The 18,110-nt window shown below is 52.6% G+C and overlaps 1 protein-coding gene across 1 annotated transcript; it reads left to right on the top strand.

Moving 5' to 3' along the window:
- The first annotated feature begins 563 nt into the window (after positions 1-563).
- Positions 564-17,802, top strand: LOC135461045 (class I histocompatibility antigen, F10 alpha chain-like). Its single transcript, XM_064738027.1, has 9 exons — positions 564-833; positions 13,501-13,789; positions 15,003-15,266; positions 16,000-16,275; positions 16,484-16,756; positions 16,842-16,949; positions 17,048-17,083; positions 17,203-17,235; positions 17,700-17,802. The coding sequence occupies exons 1-9, from the start codon at positions 564-566 to the stop codon at positions 17,711-17,713; spliced, it is 1,563 nt and encodes a 520-aa protein (XP_064594097.1). The 3' UTR covers positions 17,714-17,802.
- The last annotated feature ends 308 nt before the right edge of the window (positions 17,803-18,110 follow it).

Raw genomic sequence — 18,110 nt, 5'->3', positions numbered from 1 at the left:
GCCCTCTTCCCCTGCAATGCAAATGCATCGGGTTTGTCTCTCATCCGCCCCATGGCTTCCTCCCCACCCCCTCCGGGCTGGGGACCAAAGGCAGAGCTCTCGGGATGCACCTGCCCCCCGCCACTAGGGCGCAAGAGAGGCGGCAGAGATGGCAGCCTCCATGGGACAATCCCCGAAAAAACACCCCCCAACCCGCCGAGAATGCTGATCTTGAAGGCAGGCAGACGAACTGCCCCTGCCCCCAGCTGTCGCGCACCCCCCACTCCACGGAAGGAGAGACCAGGCACCGGGGCCGCTGTTACAGAGGCAACCGGTCCGGGATGGTCCGAGCCCAAACAAACAGCCGTTTCCTCCGTTTGACACCGACACGGAGGACAGAGTCTCTGATAGCGGCAGAACTGCTGGGGCGGCCAGTGGAAGCAGCGGGGGGGCCAGAACCAGGGAGGGAATCACGCTGGATGTAGGAGCGGCCGCGGGCTGCTCCGAGGGTCCCGCAGGTTCGGCGCTGTGTCCAGCACCATCCTGAACAGGGACTGTCTCGGCTTGAGGCGGTGAGGAGGCCGATGGAAGCAGCGGGGGGGCTGAAGGGGCTGGAGAGAATCCCTCCTCTGCTGAGCCAGAAGCTGGAGATGCGTCGTCGTCGCCTGGCGACTCAGCAGGCCCAGGAAGCGTTGTTTCTGCATTCTCAGACGCAGGCGGGGAAGCCGGTGAAGCCACGGGCGGGACTGCCTGGAGAGGCGGAGACGGGATCACCCGGAGAGGCGGCCGCGCTGGCAAGGCGGGTCTTGGAGGTGGCCGCGGCGCTGGCAGGGGCGGGGGGGCCTCGGGGACTGGTACCACCCCCATCTCTGAGCAGGGCGGGGTCCGAGAGGCCGGCGGTGGCAGGCCCGCCCACTCCCATCCCCCCTGCAGGGGAGAAGGGGGGAGAAGAGAAGGTTCCATCTGCACAGGCTCCGGAGAAAGAGTATAAAAAACTTCTTCGCGCGGCGAAGTTTCACCCCCCCGCCCCCCGCCGCGAAGCAGGGGGGCTGGGAAGCTCCAACTCATCCCCCACCGGGTCTTCTCCCGCTGGGGACGGTGGAAATGGGGCCTGCCCATAGCAGTTAGAAATCTATGGAAAAACAGCTTCTCTCCGTTTCAAAACTGGGAAGAGCTTTCTAAATGCTGGGTAGACAGGAGGGAAGATGCGTCCCTGACTCCAAACGAATTGGAAAATGGAATCCATGCACTCCCACACGAAAACATCCAAAACGTATAGGACATCAGTAAAGAACCCAAAGAGCTTTGCCCATCGAAAGAACTCATAGAGATCTGTTGCTGAAGAAAAAAACCATCTTCTCTACACCATTCTTGCCAGAGGGCAATAAGTTTCTCCTCTGAAGGAGAGAACTGAACCTCTTCCTCCAAAGCATGTGTCTGCCATACGAACAGCCACAAACTTCTGAGGGCTGGTTCATCAGGAAGGGCTGAATACTCAGGGATAGAAAAGCCAACAGTACCTTTTGAAAGAGTCCAGCATGTTCTGGCTCACTTCACGGTTCTGCTGCTCTTTCCAAACATCTCCCGGAGGGTTTTCAGGTTCTGTTTGTGGTCAGCCTTGGCTGTGAACTCTGTCCAAATCAGGATCTTCAGTTCTTCAGCTCCTGGCTTGAATCCACTTCTGTGGTCGCTTCAAAGCAACCATCACATGCTACACATACAGGATTTTACCCAGTGCAGCAATTTGCTCCTCTGGTCCTATCAAATTAATTTTTTCTCTGACACGAGGGGTCACCAAATATTACAATGACCTGATGAAGGTCTCCAGGGTGAGAGAAGGACAAGAATCTTGTTTCATGATCAGAAGGCTGGATTTATTGATATATGATATATAATACATTATGACTATACTAAAACGAATAAGGAGAGAAGTTGCAGAGGCTGCTAACCTAAGAATACCATAGAAAAGAATGAATAACAAAGTTCTGTGTCCAGCAGAAAGCAAGGACAAACTCTCCTGTAAGTGGTCAGCAAATCCAAACACTCACAGAAGCCCAATCACCGCTGCACCTGTTACATTCCACACCAGCCGATAACAATTGTTTTCATTCTTCCTCTGGGGCCTCAGCTTCTCAGAAGATGAACAAATCCTAAAGAAAGGATTTCTATGGAAAAATGTCTGTGACACCACTCCTCTGCTTTATCTCCCATCCCAGGATTGCTCTCAGCTGCAGGACAATCCCCTCCTCTATCCTGATGGGGATGCACTGGGTGGATCTCCTTCCCTCTGGCATGGAGGCAAATCCCATCCTCTCCTTGTCCATCCTCCTTCCTCTCCTCATTCTATCCTTTTTTCCTTCTTCATTCCTTCCTCTCCTTTTCTTTCCTTATCCCAGGCACTGAACTGCTGAGGGAGACCAGGGAGGAGAAATCCCCATGGCAAAACCTCATGGAAGAGGCCGTTTTGAGAGGCTCCACATTACAGGAATCCAATGGGGATGAAAAGCCCTGGAGATCCCACACAAGGAGGGGCTGCAAACCCAGCCCCAGGAGCTGTGAGGAGGAAAGACTCTCCATGTGCCAGAAAGGCGGCCAGAGGGAGATCCAGACAGAGTTCAGAGCTGGTGGGGAAGCCTTAGGGTGGGGAGAAGCTCAACAAGTGCTTGGAATGTGGGAAGGGCTTGAGAGGGAGCTTTGGAGCTGGGACCTGATCCAGCACCAGATGATCCACACAGAGGGAATGGCCCTAAAAGTGTCGGGAATATGGGAAGAGCTTTGGGCAGAGCTCCAACCTCATCAATCACCGAAAGATCCACAGCAGGGAGAGGCCATACGAGTGTCCTGAGTGTGGGAAGAGGTTTCGGACCAGCTCCCATCTCCTCATACATGAGCAGATTCACAAGGAGAAGAGGCCCTTCTGCTGCCCAACCTGCAGGAACGGTGTTAACTGCAACTCCACCTGTGCATCCACACCTGGGAGAGGCCCTATGAGTATCCTGAGTGTGGGAAGAACTTCTCCAGGAGCTCTCACTTGACCCAAAACCGACAGAGGCATTGGTAAGGGAAGTCCTGTGAGTGCCCCAAGTGCAGAAAGAGCTTTGTGAGTTGCTCCAACTCCACCCCCTATGGGAGGATCCACACTGGATGATCCCCAGTGACCCCTGTTTGGCAGAGCCTTGGTTACGCCCATCCTGGTGATCTTTGATGGGTGGGGGGAATATGCTGGAGAGATTTATTTCCCCTCCTTGTGTTGCTGTGATTTGGTTGGTAATAAATTCTCTCCCTGTGCCCAGGCTGTGTCTGTGATGCTCATTTTGGGGTTTGATGAGGGATCTCTCCCCGTCTTATCCCAACCCAGGAACTCTTGGTTAAATTCTCTCTGCCCTGTGCAGCTGCGGGGGCAGGGACAGAGTGGCTTTGGTGGGTGGCTGACATCAGGCCAGCATCACCCAGGCCATGGGCACCCCTGAGATCCCAGTGTGGTGGTGCATTGCCCCCTCCTCCTTTCCAGGCTGCAGTGTGATCTGAGAAATGCTTGTTAGCTCTTGTCCTTGGAAACAGCCCCTGCGTTTTTCTCTTTCCAGACTTATCAGAAATACTGTCTGCTCCCAGGAACTGCAAAAAGGCTCCTGTTTTCCTTATGGCCAGCCTTGGAAAATATTCCTGTTGCCTGAATGGCACAACATTCCTTTCTCACACTTTCAGAGGAAGTGCCAAGCCAAACTGTGGCTGGGATGAAACACCCTTGTGACTGAAGCCCACTCTCTTGTGGCCCTATCAATAGCAGTCCAAAAGGAGACCCTGTGAGCTCTCCTGGGCCACTGTGGGCTGTGACCCTCAGTCTCCCTCTGAGGGGGCCTCTCAGAGCCAGCAAACCCTCGGGATCATGCTGGATCATGCCCTCGGGTTTGCTCTGCCTGCAGGATCACTGAAACGTGTCCTGGCTGATACCCTCACTCCTCAAGGCCCCAACCTTCACCCAGCAGGAGATGCAAAAGCATCTGAAGGGAGGATTTCAGTGACCTCTGAGGGGAATTTTTCACAGGTACCTTGCTTGCACTGACTGTTTCCGTCTGTATACATTCCCCTGCACATGTGTGACCGTGATTGAAAAGGGTCTTGTCCAATTAAATATCTCCCAAGGCTGCAGCCATCTCAGTGGCCAGGACCTGAAGGGGCCTGGAGTTCAAACGAATGACAGCATCCAGACCGGGTCTTTCAAATGCGCTGTATAAGGGGGGCTTGGGAAATAAACTGCCTCTGTTGCCACATGAAATCAGGGCTGAGTGGTCTCCTCTCCCCCCACACGTGACCTAACACGTAGTGACCGCCAAAGTGATCAGGACTCTGCCATAACCTGGCACAGAGCAAAGGAGACACATGGCAAAGAGCCGGTACAGTGTTTAGAACCGGGAATATTACAGCGTAAAGCTGGGAATCGGTGTAGAACCAGGTTACAAGCAGTGTAAGAGCTGGGAATCAATGTAGAACTGGGTTATGAGTGGCCTAGAGCTGGAATCAGTGCTGGAACCAGAATAAATACAGCGTAAACCTGGGAATCAGGTGGGAGAGCCAGCACCGTGAAAAACCAAGACTTTGCTAAGTAGACATTGGAAAGTGCTGTGAGGTTTCTAGCCCTGTTTTTGTGGACTGGAATCACCTAGGAGACCATGGGAGCTTGGATGTCAGCACCAGAAAACTCTGTAATGAAGGTACTGATTTTCTTCTTTAAAAGGAGAGGGATTGATTATGATGAATGAGCCCTACAAGCTTTGTTCATATGGTGTGAAAGCCATCAGCTGGATCAGAAGCAGCTGTTTTAGATTTGCCCTTTTGGCAGGGAGCTGGACAATATATATTTGCAGCAGCCTCTAATGGTGAGGACACAGCCATGGGTGTTATAAAGCCTTGGTCAGCAATTATGGGCCTGCTAAAACATTTGGAATATGAGAGGCAAAGGGGGAAGAGCAGCAGCACAGCTGCTCCTTTGTGTAACGCCGTGCAGGGTCTGGCGGGCCCCGGCCACTGTGAAAACGTGTCCTGCTACACTGGGACTGTGGCTGAACTGTGGAGCGACCGTGGGGAGTGTCACAGCCCCGGGGAGTGTGGGAATTCCGGCAAACGGAGATCTGCAGGCTGCCCGGTGTTATAAATGATCGATTGTGAACGAAATTATTAAAAATGCAAAAAGATTTATCTTTTTGCACGACCAAAATACGGTCCTCAAAACCACCACAGCCAAAGAGACAGCGTTGAGCCTGGGGTCAGCGCTGGGTGAACCAGGATCTGACCTCTATCGCATTGAAATCCCCTGCGTTCACGAGAGCCACTTCTAGCAACGAGGTTTTATACAGTTTATTGTGCCTGAGGTGAAGGAGTCCCAATTTCTTTTGTAACTCTTCACATTCATAGCTTTTTCTTTCCGTGTGCAGAGCTGGACAAAGATCTTCTCCAGGGGGATAGTCAGTGTTGATTGACTTTGGGGAAGCCATGTATTCACATGTATAACTCTGGCAGTCCCTGGCTATCTTGATTGATGTTATCTGCAGGATGATGATCGCTCTTAGGCGGTTTCCGAGGACTCCAGATACCAGTGATCATTGTGCTGGTAGTGTCCATTCTTATGCTGAAGTGTCGATCATTAACTTAGCCGTGTCCGGGAATCTTTAGAATCTGAAGAGACATCTACTCTCTGCCTGAATCTGAAGAGACATCCGCTCTCGGCCCATGTGTGGTCAGAGACACGTTCGGATTTCACAGTCTTTATAAAATATATTATTTAATAGCATGAATTATTTCTAACATTGTAGCAGTGTGTTGTAATAGCCTCTTTTAAACTTCTGGGTCCCTTCCCCAGGTGTGCCAATAACCCCTCTTCCCTTTCCCCCCTTGCCCCATGCTGGGCTGTCAATCAATTTTGACAGTCCAGCAAGGCGTCGTGTGGTTCGTCACTTTCAAAGGATGCCCCTCAGGCCCAGAGGTCATTGGCCTATCTGGGTGTCATCCTCCCCTGAGACCCTGCCCCTTCCCTCCCCCTCCCCCCGGGAGCTTAAAAAGGTAATCAGACCGTGCGGTCGCGATTCTGTTGGAGCTGTTGCCAAGATTCAGACCTGTGTGACCATGGAATAAAGCTCTGGATATTAAACCCTCCAGCAGAATCCATCTCCTTTGTCTTCACCATTGCCTGAAGCCTTCCTCCTGAGATAAACGGAGTTCCTACCAAGCCTGGACTTGTTCAGCTGCCCAGCTGCAACCACCAGGAAGCTAAAGGTGTCTCTGGGGTGATACACCACAGCTGCCACCTTTGGCCCAGCAGCAAGGGTCAGACTGGTCCAGGCACAATCTACCTGGTAATATTGGGATTCTTATTCCAATATTTGGCATCCCTGGATGGGCCAAGCAACTCTGCAGCCCCAGACGGACTCTCACTACCTCGGAGAGGCTCTGGCAGCCGTGCACCCAGCTGAAAGAGCGTTGGTTGCTTCGCTCTCAGCTAGAGACTTTGGGAATATTCCCAGAAGAAGTTTCGTGGGCTGTTCAGCGCCTCTGGAAAGCCCAGCTCCATTTTGGTGATCAGATTTTCCAGAGGAAGAACAGGGTAGCCTCTCTTGCCCATAGAGAGGTCCTGTTCCAGTGAGGAGACCTGCCTGGACCCTAGTCAGCTACAGCTTCCATTTCGGGTGAGTATCTCTGCTCTCGGTGGAGCAGAAGCTCAAAAAAACCCAGACTCTGCTGTGAGTTCTGTTCCTTTTTTCGCCTTTGCATTTTTGGCTGCGCAGCCTCCACAGAGGGAATCCATTGTGTTCTATTTCTGCCGCATGTGTTGCTCTCTTTTGGAATTCGCGCCGGTGGGAGAGTGCTCTCTGCCTTTCCCCCCAGCACCGCAGCGCAGCATGCTCGGCTCTCTGTGCGGGGGAGGGGGACTCTGCTCTCTCTCTCTCTTTACGGGGGAGGGGATCTCTCTCTGTGCAGGGGAGGGGGGCTCTCGGTACACGCGGCACCAGAGGCCCCGGTTTCAGCTTGCCATGTGGCGTGGCTGCTCTCTCAGCTCCACGGTGGGGTTGCATTCCACGGCATGCAGACACAAAAAGAGCAGGCCAAGGGAATAAGGGTAGCAAAACAAATCAAGCGCGTGATAATATTAATAATTGTGTAAGTGAAGCAGGTGCTTCAAAGACCAAGCCTGCTGGTCCACTGTTAAAAGTGAAACAAAATAACCTTTGTTATGATTTAGGTGATCCTATGTTAACCACGTCTTCTGTTAATGAGCCTTACAGGTTGCAGCTGACAGAGTCACTCCACCTGAAGGACACTGACTGGCATTTTGTCTCTATCAATCCTGAACAGAAGGGTACTTGGAACCAAATTCATTGTAAGTACATCATCACTGGGGACAAAAACACACCACAAGAGATCGAGATTGCTCCAGGAATGACAACATCAGATCCCAAGCAATTTGTTCTCGGCCTGCACTGTTTCCACCCACCCCTGTTTCTTCCCAAGGGACAAATTGTTGCACAAGCTATCCCTGTACCGTCTTTACCTGAAAGTACTGAAAAACAAGGGCCCACAGTCGCCCCGGGTCCAAGTTATCGGGAAAGACAAACCTAAATTGTGGTGCAATGTCAGTGGGGGTGGGGAGTCTAAACGCATTGAGATGCTTGTAGACACAGGTGCAGACTGCACAGTGATTCCAGTACAAGACTGGCCAGCACACTGGCCTTTGCAAAATGTTGCTGGTCACCTTCAAGGTGTAGGAGGTCTGCAATTAGCAAGACAATCCAAAAGCATTATTCAAATCGAGGGACCAAACGGACAATTGGCAAATATCTGTCCATTTGTGTTAGATTTTTCGGAACCCTTGTTAGGGAGAGATTTAATGGCCCAGTGGGGTGTCACAATTGATATTCCAGACTCTCCACAGCATTTTTGTGCAGCAGTCATTGAACAACAGTGCCCCACCCAACAACTGAAGTGGAAAACAGACAAACCAGTTGATGTGAAACAGTGTCCGCTCAGTAAACAAAAAATAAAGGTGCTTGAGGAACTAATGGAAGAGCAATTAAAAAAGGGCCACATTGTGGAGACCATGTCCCCATGGAACTCTCCAGTGTTTGTCATCCAAAAAGCTGACAAAAAGAGATGGCGACTTTTTCACGACATCCGACAAATTAATAATGTAATTGAAGATATGGGTTCTTCCCAGCCTGGTATGCCATCCCCAACAATGCTTCCCCAAGACTGGAAATTAGCTGTTATTGATATTAAAGATTGTTTTTTCCAAATCCCCTTGCACCGTGACAATGCACTGCGTTGTGCATTCTCAGTCCCTTCCATCAACATGGAATCCCCTATGAAAAGGTACCATTGGACCGTTCTTCCTCAAGGCCTGAAGGTATCGCCAGCTATCTGCCAGTGGTATGTCTCTTCCCTGCTTTCCCCAGTGCTTGCAGCCACAGAGAAGGCCATCGTCTATCATTATATGGATGATATCCTTGTGTGTGCCCCCAATGATGATTTACTCACACATGCGCTTGACCTAACGATCGATGCATTGATTGTTGCAGGGTTCAAGCTCCAGGAAAAGAAAATTCAAAAGATGCCACCTTGGAAGTATTTGGGCTTAGAAATTGGAAATAGGACCATTGTTCCTCAAAAACTAGAAATCAATCCAAGGATCAAGACCCTTGCGGATGTCCACAAGTTGTGTGGGTCTTTGAATTGGGTAAGACCATGGCTCGGTCTGACTAACGAAGACCTTGCCCCTCTTTTCAATTTATTGAAAGGGGGAGAGGACCCAGGTGCTCCTAGGTCTATTACCCCAGAGGCACGGAAAGCTCTAGAAAAGGTTCAGATTGCAATGTCCACAAGACAGGCCCACCGATGCCGGCCTGACTTGCCATTCAAATTTACCATCCTAGGTAAGTTGACACACCTCCATGGAATTATTTTCCAGTGGGAAGAAAAACAAACACCTAAGGCAAAGGACACACCAAAAAAGGACCGGGACCAGAGGGACTCTCTCTTGATCATAGAATGGGTTTTCCTCAGTCACAAAAGGTCCAAGAGACTGACAAAGCCTCAGGAGCTGATAGCAGAACTGATCCGGAAAGCAAGGACCCGAATCATGGAGTTAGCAGGATGTGATTTTAAGTGCATTCACATTCCAGTTGAGTTAAAATCAGGTCAAAATACTATGAAAATACTGGAACAATTGTTTCAAGAAAATGAAGTGTTGCAGTTTGCTCTGGATTCCTACTCAGGACAATTTTTGGTAGCATGGCCCGCTTGCAAATTGTTTGAACAAGATGTTCAATTTACTTTAAAATTGAGAAGTGCTCTAAGTAGGAGACCTTTAAAAAGGGCTCTAACTGTCTTTACAGATGCGTCCGGGAGGTCCCACAAGTCTGTTATGACTTGGAAGGATCCTCAAACCCAGCAGTGGGAGACAGACGTTGTAGAGGTGGAAGGTTCACCTCAGGTTGCTGAATTGGCTGCGGTTGTTAGGGCTTTTGAAAGGTTCTCAGAACCATTTAATCTGATTACAGACTCTGCATACGTGGCAGGAGTAGTATCCAGAGCAGATCAAGCAATACTGCAAGAAGTGTCTAACATCGCACTTTTCGAATTGCTCTCAAAACTGGTAAAGTTAGTCACTCACCGAGAGCAACCATTTTATGTGATGCATGTCAGGTCACACACTGACTTGCCAGGGTTTATCGCTGAAGGCAACAGAAGGGCAGATGCTCTTGCTGCACCTGCAGTGATGGCCACTCTCCCAAATGTTTTTGAACAGGCAAAAATCAGCCACCAGCTTTTCCACCAAAATGCACCTGGCCTGGTTCGTCAGTTTAACATCACTCGAGAACAGGCCAAAGCTATTGTGGCCACTTGCCCAAATTGCCAACAACATGCACTCCCTACAGTGAGTACGGGAGCAAACCCAAGGGGACTGAACAGTTGTGAACTGTGGCAAACAGATGTAACACACATACAGGCTTTTGGACGGCAGAAATATGTTCACGTTAGTGTAGATACCTTTTCTGGAGCGGTCTGTGCTTCTGCCCACACAGGAGAATCATCTATCGATGCTATTAAGCACCTCTTACAGGCTTTTTCTTTCATGGGCATCCCCAAGGAGCTGACAACTGATAATGGGCCTGTTTATAAATCCAAGGAATTTGGGAGCTTCCTGCAACAATGGGGAGTAGAGCACAAAACTAGCATCCCCTACTTCCCTACAGGTCAAGCCATTGTAGAAAGAACTCACCGTGATATTAAAAGGGTCCTGGACCAGCAACAACAGGTTCTGAAGGTAGAACCTCCCCACATCCGGTTATCCAGGGCACTATTCACAATCAATTTTCTGAGTTGTTCTTTTGACAGCCGGAACCCGCCCATCCTACACCACTTTGGGGGGAGCAGTCACAGGTTGATGAAAGAAAAACCTCCAGTTTTAGTAAAGGACCCTGAGACTTGGAAAATGGTGGGACCTTACAAATTGGTTACTTGGGGACGTGGATACGCCTGTGTGTCCACCCCCTCTGGTTTAAGGTGGGTTCCTTCCAAATGGGTAAAGCCCTATGTTCCCAAAGTCTCAGAGAAATCTACAGAAGCGCCCCAGGTTGCTCACGCTGCCTGGAGAAGAAAACGCCGCACATGTTCTCTGGAGGAAATTCCATTTAAGCCTCCTATCAGGAATAGTTTGTAATATATGTTTGTTTCAAGTTCTTGCACCAGTTTAGATCCCACTGTTTGTGTGTAGCCTTGAGATGCCATGAGACCGAGCCTGCTTCTTGTCCTACTCGTGATCATCCCACCTGCGATCTCCTACCGCAGCCCAAACCACATATGGACTACCTTGACAAAGGCTCTCAGACATCAACAGAGAAACTGACGACTAGTTGAATGGACTGTTCAAAGGCTGGGGACTCTCGGGCTGGTTGGGATCTATTCTGAAAACTGTGTTTTTAGTGCTGTTTATTTTAGTTATAGTTATTGTAGTTGTTAGCATTGTTTTTGGACTAATCAAATGCATGGTTCTCAAGTTAATTTCAAGCTCATCCCCCCCTCCTGAAGTCTACCATTTGGAAGCCCTCAGTGCTCCAATGGATGACCTGGAGGCCTCAGTGGAAAACACTGACCCGTCTGTAGAGGAAGAACCGATTTACCAACCATGGTTTGGCAAGCATTCTGCACCACAAACACAGTCCTCTTCTTTTTAAACAAAACTAGGGGGAGATGTTGCGGTGTGTTTTAAACTTCCGGGTCCCTTCCCCAGGTGTGCCAATAACCCCTTCCCCCTTCCCCCCTCGCCCCCTGCTGGGCTGTCAATCAGTTTTAACATTCCAGCAAGGCGTCGTGTGGTTTGTCACTTTCAAAGGATGCCCCTCAGGCCCAGAGGTCATTGGTCTGTCTGGGTGTCATCCTCCCCTGAGACCCTGCCCCTCCCACCTGGTTGGTGGCTCACCTGTCCCCTCCCCTCCCCCTCCCCCCGGGAGCTTAGAAAGGTAATCAGACCGTGCGGTCGCGATTCTGTTGGAGCTGTTGCCAAGATTCAGACCTGTGTGACCATGGAATAAAGCTCTGGATATTAAACCCTCCAGGAGAATCCATCTCCTTTGTCTTCACCTTCGCCTGAAGCCTTCTTCCTGAGGTAAACGGAGTTCCTAACAAGCCTGGACTTGCTCAGCTGCCCAGCTGCAACCACCAGGAAGCTAAAGGTGTCTATGGGGTGATACACCACAGCTGCCGCCTTTGGCCCAGCAGCAAGGGTCAGACTGGCCCAGGCACAATCTAACTGGTAACATTGGGATTCATATTCCAAGACCCGTTTATGATTTTATGAGAATTACCTTCAATTTTTATAGTTTTGTTCTAGAAAATAATTTTAAAGTTAATGCTTATATTATGATTTGATTATTGCTTTTGCTTTTGATTATTTTTGATTTGTTTCAACCATTTGAAAATTGTTACAAAAATAATACTATTTTAATTAATTAACCATTTTGAAAATTGTTATGAAAATAATACTGTTATAATCAATATTAATTATGTTTGTTTATAGTCACCCTTTTCCCCCTCTTTTTCCTATCCTTTCTTTTCCTCCTTCTTCTCTCTCTCTCTCTCTCTCTCTCTCTCTCTCTTTCCTCTCTCTGTCATACTGTCCCTATTTTTCCAGGTTATACTACCAACATACGGCGAGTTCTGCAGACTCATCAACGACACTCCAGAGCCCTGCGGATGAAGATCCCTCAAGACAATAGTGAGTCACGGGGTCGTGTGAGAGTCTGTCTGAAATATCCCTCATCTGCCTCATGATCGTCATTGGGGGGGTCACTGAAAAACAGACCCTTCCTGTCTGAAGTTTCTGATCCTTTAGGGGAAAGTCATATGCCTGAGACCTGAGAGCATTGCTAAATTATTGTTTTCACAGGTGCATTTGCTATATGCTACACTGAGCTCAAAGGGCATTTTGCCCTTTTGCACAATAGCTCTGGAATTCTCCCCACCTCTCGGCCTGGCTGAACTTCTCCTAGGCTTTAGGGTGGTCCCCCCCAAAGAAGACCCCTCTCACTCGTTTGTAACAACCGTGACAGACAAACTGAGATGTAAGAAGCCTCTTCATCAAGAGACCGAGGCACGAAATCCCTATGTGAGAAGGCCCCTCTCACCTTCTTCCAGAGACTGGGACTGAAACCCCCAAATCAGGGGAGGTCTATGGGGGGGAGAAGGAAAGCTGCCCAAAGCAAGATGGATGTTGCAAGTGCAGGCAGTCAACCACAAAAACAATGGCTCTCGCCTACTGCCAAACATGGACTGTGTGTACCCCTTTCCAAACACCATTCTTTCCCCCCGAAGATACAGTAAACTAACTTTGATTCGGTTGCAAAATCCATCCCCCCCTTCTCCCATCAAAAAAGAGTATAATTGGGGTCCAGATGAACTGGGCCTCTGAGATCTCCCCGGACATGGAGAGAACTGGTGAACTCCATCAGCTGGACATGGAGGGATTTCACAGTTCGACGTTTGGTAGCTGTATACCCATTGTTCTTCCTCCCTCTTTTCCCTTTTTTCCCTGATTCCTCCCCAATGCGTTTTTGCTGTGGTTATTTCAATAAAGGTGCATTTGTTTTGATTATCGCTGCAAACCCCCTTGTACCGTGTCAGGTCTTTTGCACCCTGGGATCAAATCCATGAACCATCACGAAACCCGTTCGTAAGGACAGATCATGACACTCCCAAACTGCATTCCCGGGATCCACCCGCCTCTCCCAGACCCCCCTTCCCGTGACTCAGGGACCCCTGAACCCCCATTCCTGCCTTTCCCAGCTCCCAGACCCCACTGCCCTCAACACCGGGGACCCCTGGACCCCCGTTTGGTGGGCACAGGGACCCCCTGGATCCCCCATCCCGCCTCTCCCAGTCCCTTCCTTGAACCTTGGACCCTTCCCGGCTCTCCCGGCTCCGCTTCCCGACCCTTGGACGCCCCCAGACCCCCCAGTCTCTGCGTCCCCCCAGTTCTCCACCCCCTGCGCGTCCTGCGGGGGGTCCGGGCAGGTCCCGGGGGTTTCAGGGGAATTCCCAGGGTTTGCTCTGTCCCCGCCCCGCGCTGCCCCGGTCACTTTCGCGTCTCCCAAGCTGCGGCTCCGGGACCCGCCCGGGCACCGGGGACGGCCCCGGTACCGGGACCCCCCTGACCCGCAATTCCCGGGCACGGGGACCCCCGAACTTCCATTTCCGGGCGAACCCCCCTTCCCGGGCACAGAGATCCCTTCGAACGTTGATTTTGGGGCATCGGGACTCCCCTGTACCCCTTTCCCCAGCCCTGAAAACTCCTTCACCGTGTTATCTGGAGCCTGGAAGCCCCTGAATCCAATATCTCAGGCACGGAAACTGCCCTGAACCCCGATTTCTGGGCACGCGGACCCTCTGCATCCACTTATCCCGCACCGGGACCCCCTGAACCTCAATTTTCAGGCAGCAGGACCCCTTGAACCCCGGAATCCGGGAAGTGAACCCCCCTGAACCCCATTTCCTGGGCACTGGGACCCGAGTGCATCCCCTCATGCAGCACTGGGACCCCCTGAGCCCGCATTCCGTTGCACCCAGACCCCCGTGCACCCCCCTATCCGGGACAGGAATCCTCCCAAACCCTCCATTCTCAGGCACAGGATCCCACCCTGCACCCGCTTATCTATCACGGGGATCCCCCTGCACCCCCTTATCCAGCCCCAATGCCCCCCCCGCACCCCCTTTCCCAGCCCTCCCCCTCCCAGACACCCCAGCCCCCGCTTTTCCTTGACCCCGGCACCCCCTGGACCCCCCTCCTGCCTTCCCCAGCCCCCACCCATCACCTTCCTCAACACCGGGGATCTGCCCGTGCACCCCCTTTCCTGGGCACAGGGACCCCCTGCACCCCCCATTGCCCTCATCCCCCTGCAGGGGGTTCTCAGGATGTCTGGGAGGGTACCTGGGGGGATTCTGGGCCCCAGGACCCCCTGAATTTTGAGTTCTGGGCACTGGGACCCCCCTGCACCCCCCTTATCCAATCCCCCTGCACCCCCTTTCCTATCCATCCCACCTTCCACAGACCCCTCTTTTCTTTGGCTCTGAGACACCCTGGACACCCATTCCTGCTTTTTTTAGCCCCCAGCTCCTCTTTTCCTCTGCATCAAGGACTCCTGAGCCTCCCATTCCCAGGTCTCCGCACCTTATGATCCCTTTCCTCAGCACTGGGGACCCCTGGACCCCTTTCCTGGGCACAGGGATCCTCTGGAACCCCCATCCCACTCTCCCAGTCCCTGCCTCCCCTCCTCCCCTTCCATAACCCTGGAACCCCCCGAGCCCCCATTCCTGGACACCAGGACCCCCTGCAAGCCCTTTCCTGTCCATCCCACCTCTCCCACCCTGCACACCCTTTCCTTGGCCCCAGGATCCCCAAACCCCTTCCCAGCTCTCCCAGTTCCCCTTTCATTGTTCCATGATCCCCTCAACCCCTCCAAATCTCCGTGTCCCCCCAGTTCTCCACTCACTGCATTACCTGAAAGTGGCAGTGTCAGAGCCCAGCCCGGGAATCCCCCAGTACATGTCCATGGGGTACCTGGATGGGATCCCCTTCGTGCGTTACGACAGCGAGCGGGGCTGGGCAGAGCCGCTGACACAGTGGATGAAGGACGGAGTCGAGCCAGAATATTGGGAGAAGCAGACCCAGATCAATGAGGGGAACCAGCACGTCGCTGTCCAGCACCTGGAGATACGGCAGGAGCGATACAACCAGAGCGGGGGTGAGTGGGGGGATCTGTGGGGCTGAGATGGAATTTATAGGTCTTGGATGTGGATTCATAGGGCTCCAGGTGGCTGAAAATGGGGATCCATTAGGTTGGGATGGGATATCTTGTGATCAACGGGTTGGGATATGGATCCATGGGCCTGGGTTGGGATTTCTGTGCTTGGGTTGGGATCCGTGGGGCTGGAAAGGGAACTGTAGGGCTGGGATGAGGATCCATGGGGCTGGGATGGGATCTATAGGTCTCAGATGTGGACTCACAGGACTCCAAGGGGCTGAAAATGGGGATCCATTAGGTTGGGATGGGATATTTTGTGATCCACGGGTTGGGATATGGATCAGTGGGGCTGGGATGGGATCTGTGGGACTGGAATGGGAACTGTAGGGCTGGGATGAGGATCCATAGGACTGGGACATGGATTCACAGGGCTCCAAGGGGCTGAAAACGGGGATCCATTAGACTGGGATGGGATAGTTTGTGATCCACAGTTTGCGATATGGATCCATGGGGCTGGGATTAGATTCATGGAGCTGGGATGGGATCTGTGGGGATGGGATGGGATCTGTTGGGTTGGGATCGATGGGGTTGGCATGTGGATCCATGGGGCTCCAGGGGGCTGGGATGAGGATCTGTGGGTCTCCATCAGACTCTGGCGCTCAGTACAGATGGAATGGGGCTCTGTGGGGCTGGGACACAATTCCATGGGTCTCTGTGGGTACAATCCCCCCAGGTCTCCACACCGTACAGTGGCTTTCCGGCTGTGAACTCCTGTCCGATGGGAGCGTCCGTGGGTCCTACCAGAATGGCTACGACGGGCGGGATTTCATCTCCTTTGACTTGGAATCCGGGAGATTCGTGGCGGCCGACAGAGCTGCTGAGATCACCAGGAGGCGCTGGGAACAGGAAGGGACCGTGGCTGAGGGTTGGATGAATTACCTGAAGCACGAATGCCCAAAATGGCTCCAGAAATACGTTGCATATGGGCAGAAGGAGCTGGAGCGCAAAGGTGGGAGCAGAATTCCTGTGGGGATTTGGAATTTGGGAATGGAGGACTTGGGAACATGGTCATTACTGTGGGAATTCCATGGGTAGATCTCGCCACCATCACATTCCCATCAAATTTCATGGTCAGATCTCACTCTTATCCCATTCCAGTGGGAATTCCACGAGTAGAGTTCACCCCAATGGTGAATTCCACTATTATCCCATTCCAGAGCCCCTTGATGTCCACGTGTCAGGAAGAGAGGAACACGGGACGCTGATCCTGTCTTGCCACGTGTACGGATTCTACCCCAACACCATCGCAGTCAGCTGGATGAAGGGGGGTGAAACCTTGGATCAGGAGACAGAGTGGGGCGGGATCGTTCCCAACAGCGACGGCACCTTCCACACCTGGGCCAGGATCGAGGCGCTGCCGGAGGAGCGGGAGCAGTACCGGTGCAGGGTGGAGCATCCCGGAATGCCGGAGCCCGGGATCTTCGCTTGGGGTGAGGCTGGGAATGTGGGGATTGGGAATTTGGAATTCCCAAATGGGGATTCCCCTCACCCTCCTCACTATCCCGCGTTTCCCAGAGCGAACATCTGGCGGGAATCTCACCGTGGTGGTCGCTGTGTCCGTCATCGCTGCCATCCTCATCCTCATCGTCCTCATCGGATTCGGCGTCTGGAAGCTCCAATCCGGTAACACACGGGATGGGGGTTGGGAAGGGACACGGATCCACCCGGCACCGTTCTGGGAATCCTGTGCCACTGACGCTGATCCCACTTTGTTTCCACAGGGAGGAGGGACAGGAATGGATACAACCAGGCAGCCGGTGAGTTCCAGTGGTGGATCCAGCTCTGGATCCCCTCTGTGCGGATCCCAGGATGGATCCTGGGGTTAATCCCACTGTGTGATCCGTGCTGGAATCTCATGGATCTTCTCTTTCTGCAGGAAAAGACATGGGAATGAACGGCTCCACTGCAGGTACAGCATGGGATGAGGGTGGGACTCCAGAAGGAGATTGAGGCAAGATGGACAGACTGGCATCGGGAAGGGATTCTGGATCAGGGTAGAGGTCTAGAGTGCGATCAGGTGGGATTGGGGCTGGATTCTGGAGTGGGATCAGGAGGGATGGATGGAGCAGGATTGGTGTGGGAGGGATGGAGTGGGATCAGGGCCAGATTCCAGACAAGAATCAGGTGGGATGGAATGGAACAGGATCAGGTTGGGGTTCCAGAAAAGGATTGGGGCAGGATGGATGGGGTGGAATGGGGTGGGACGGATGGAGCAGGATTGCAGCAGTTGCTGAAACAACCATGGCCATGAATTGGGGTGGGATCGTGTGGGATTCTGGAGCAGGGACTGCTCTCCATGGGCTCCAACCATGTCCATCCTGTGGAATGGGGACAGGGACAGGGTGACACCATGACTCTCTCTCATCCTGGCAGGAATCATCGCCTGAGTGACCCATGGAGCTGGATCTGGCCCCTTCCCTCTTCCCTGGAAAGCGACCCTGCTGTGATGGTGGCAGCAGCCGCGGCTCGGGGCGCCTGCGGGGCTGTGCCACTCCGAACTCGGCATGGGCGCTGCACCATGGGGAGCAGCCGCGGCAGGCGGCTCGCCTGAGGCGGCAGCAGCGGCTCCAAGCGGCAGCGGGCACGGGCGGCAGTGGCAGGGGAAGCGGAGCCCCGCCACTGGTGGAGCGACTCGTGCCCCCACGGATGCTGCGCTGGGTCCGGCGCACACTGTGATTCAGCCTGCCGGCGAGTCTCCCGAAACAGGAAGCCCAGCGCGGGGGTGTTGCCCCGCTCCGACACAAGCGGCGCAGGACCAAAACGCTTTTCCAGCGCAAGCGCTTC

The sequence above is a fragment of the Zonotrichia leucophrys genome, unplaced genomic scaffold (genome assembly GCF_028769735.1).
Source record: "Zonotrichia leucophrys gambelii isolate GWCS_2022_RI unplaced genomic scaffold, RI_Zleu_2.0 Scaffold_155_110418, whole genome shotgun sequence".
Lineage (NCBI taxonomy): Eukaryota > Metazoa > Chordata > Aves > Passeriformes > Passerellidae > Zonotrichia > Zonotrichia leucophrys.
The sequence above is the reverse complement of the archived record's forward strand: the minus strand, read 5'-3'. Positions and strand labels throughout refer to the sequence as shown.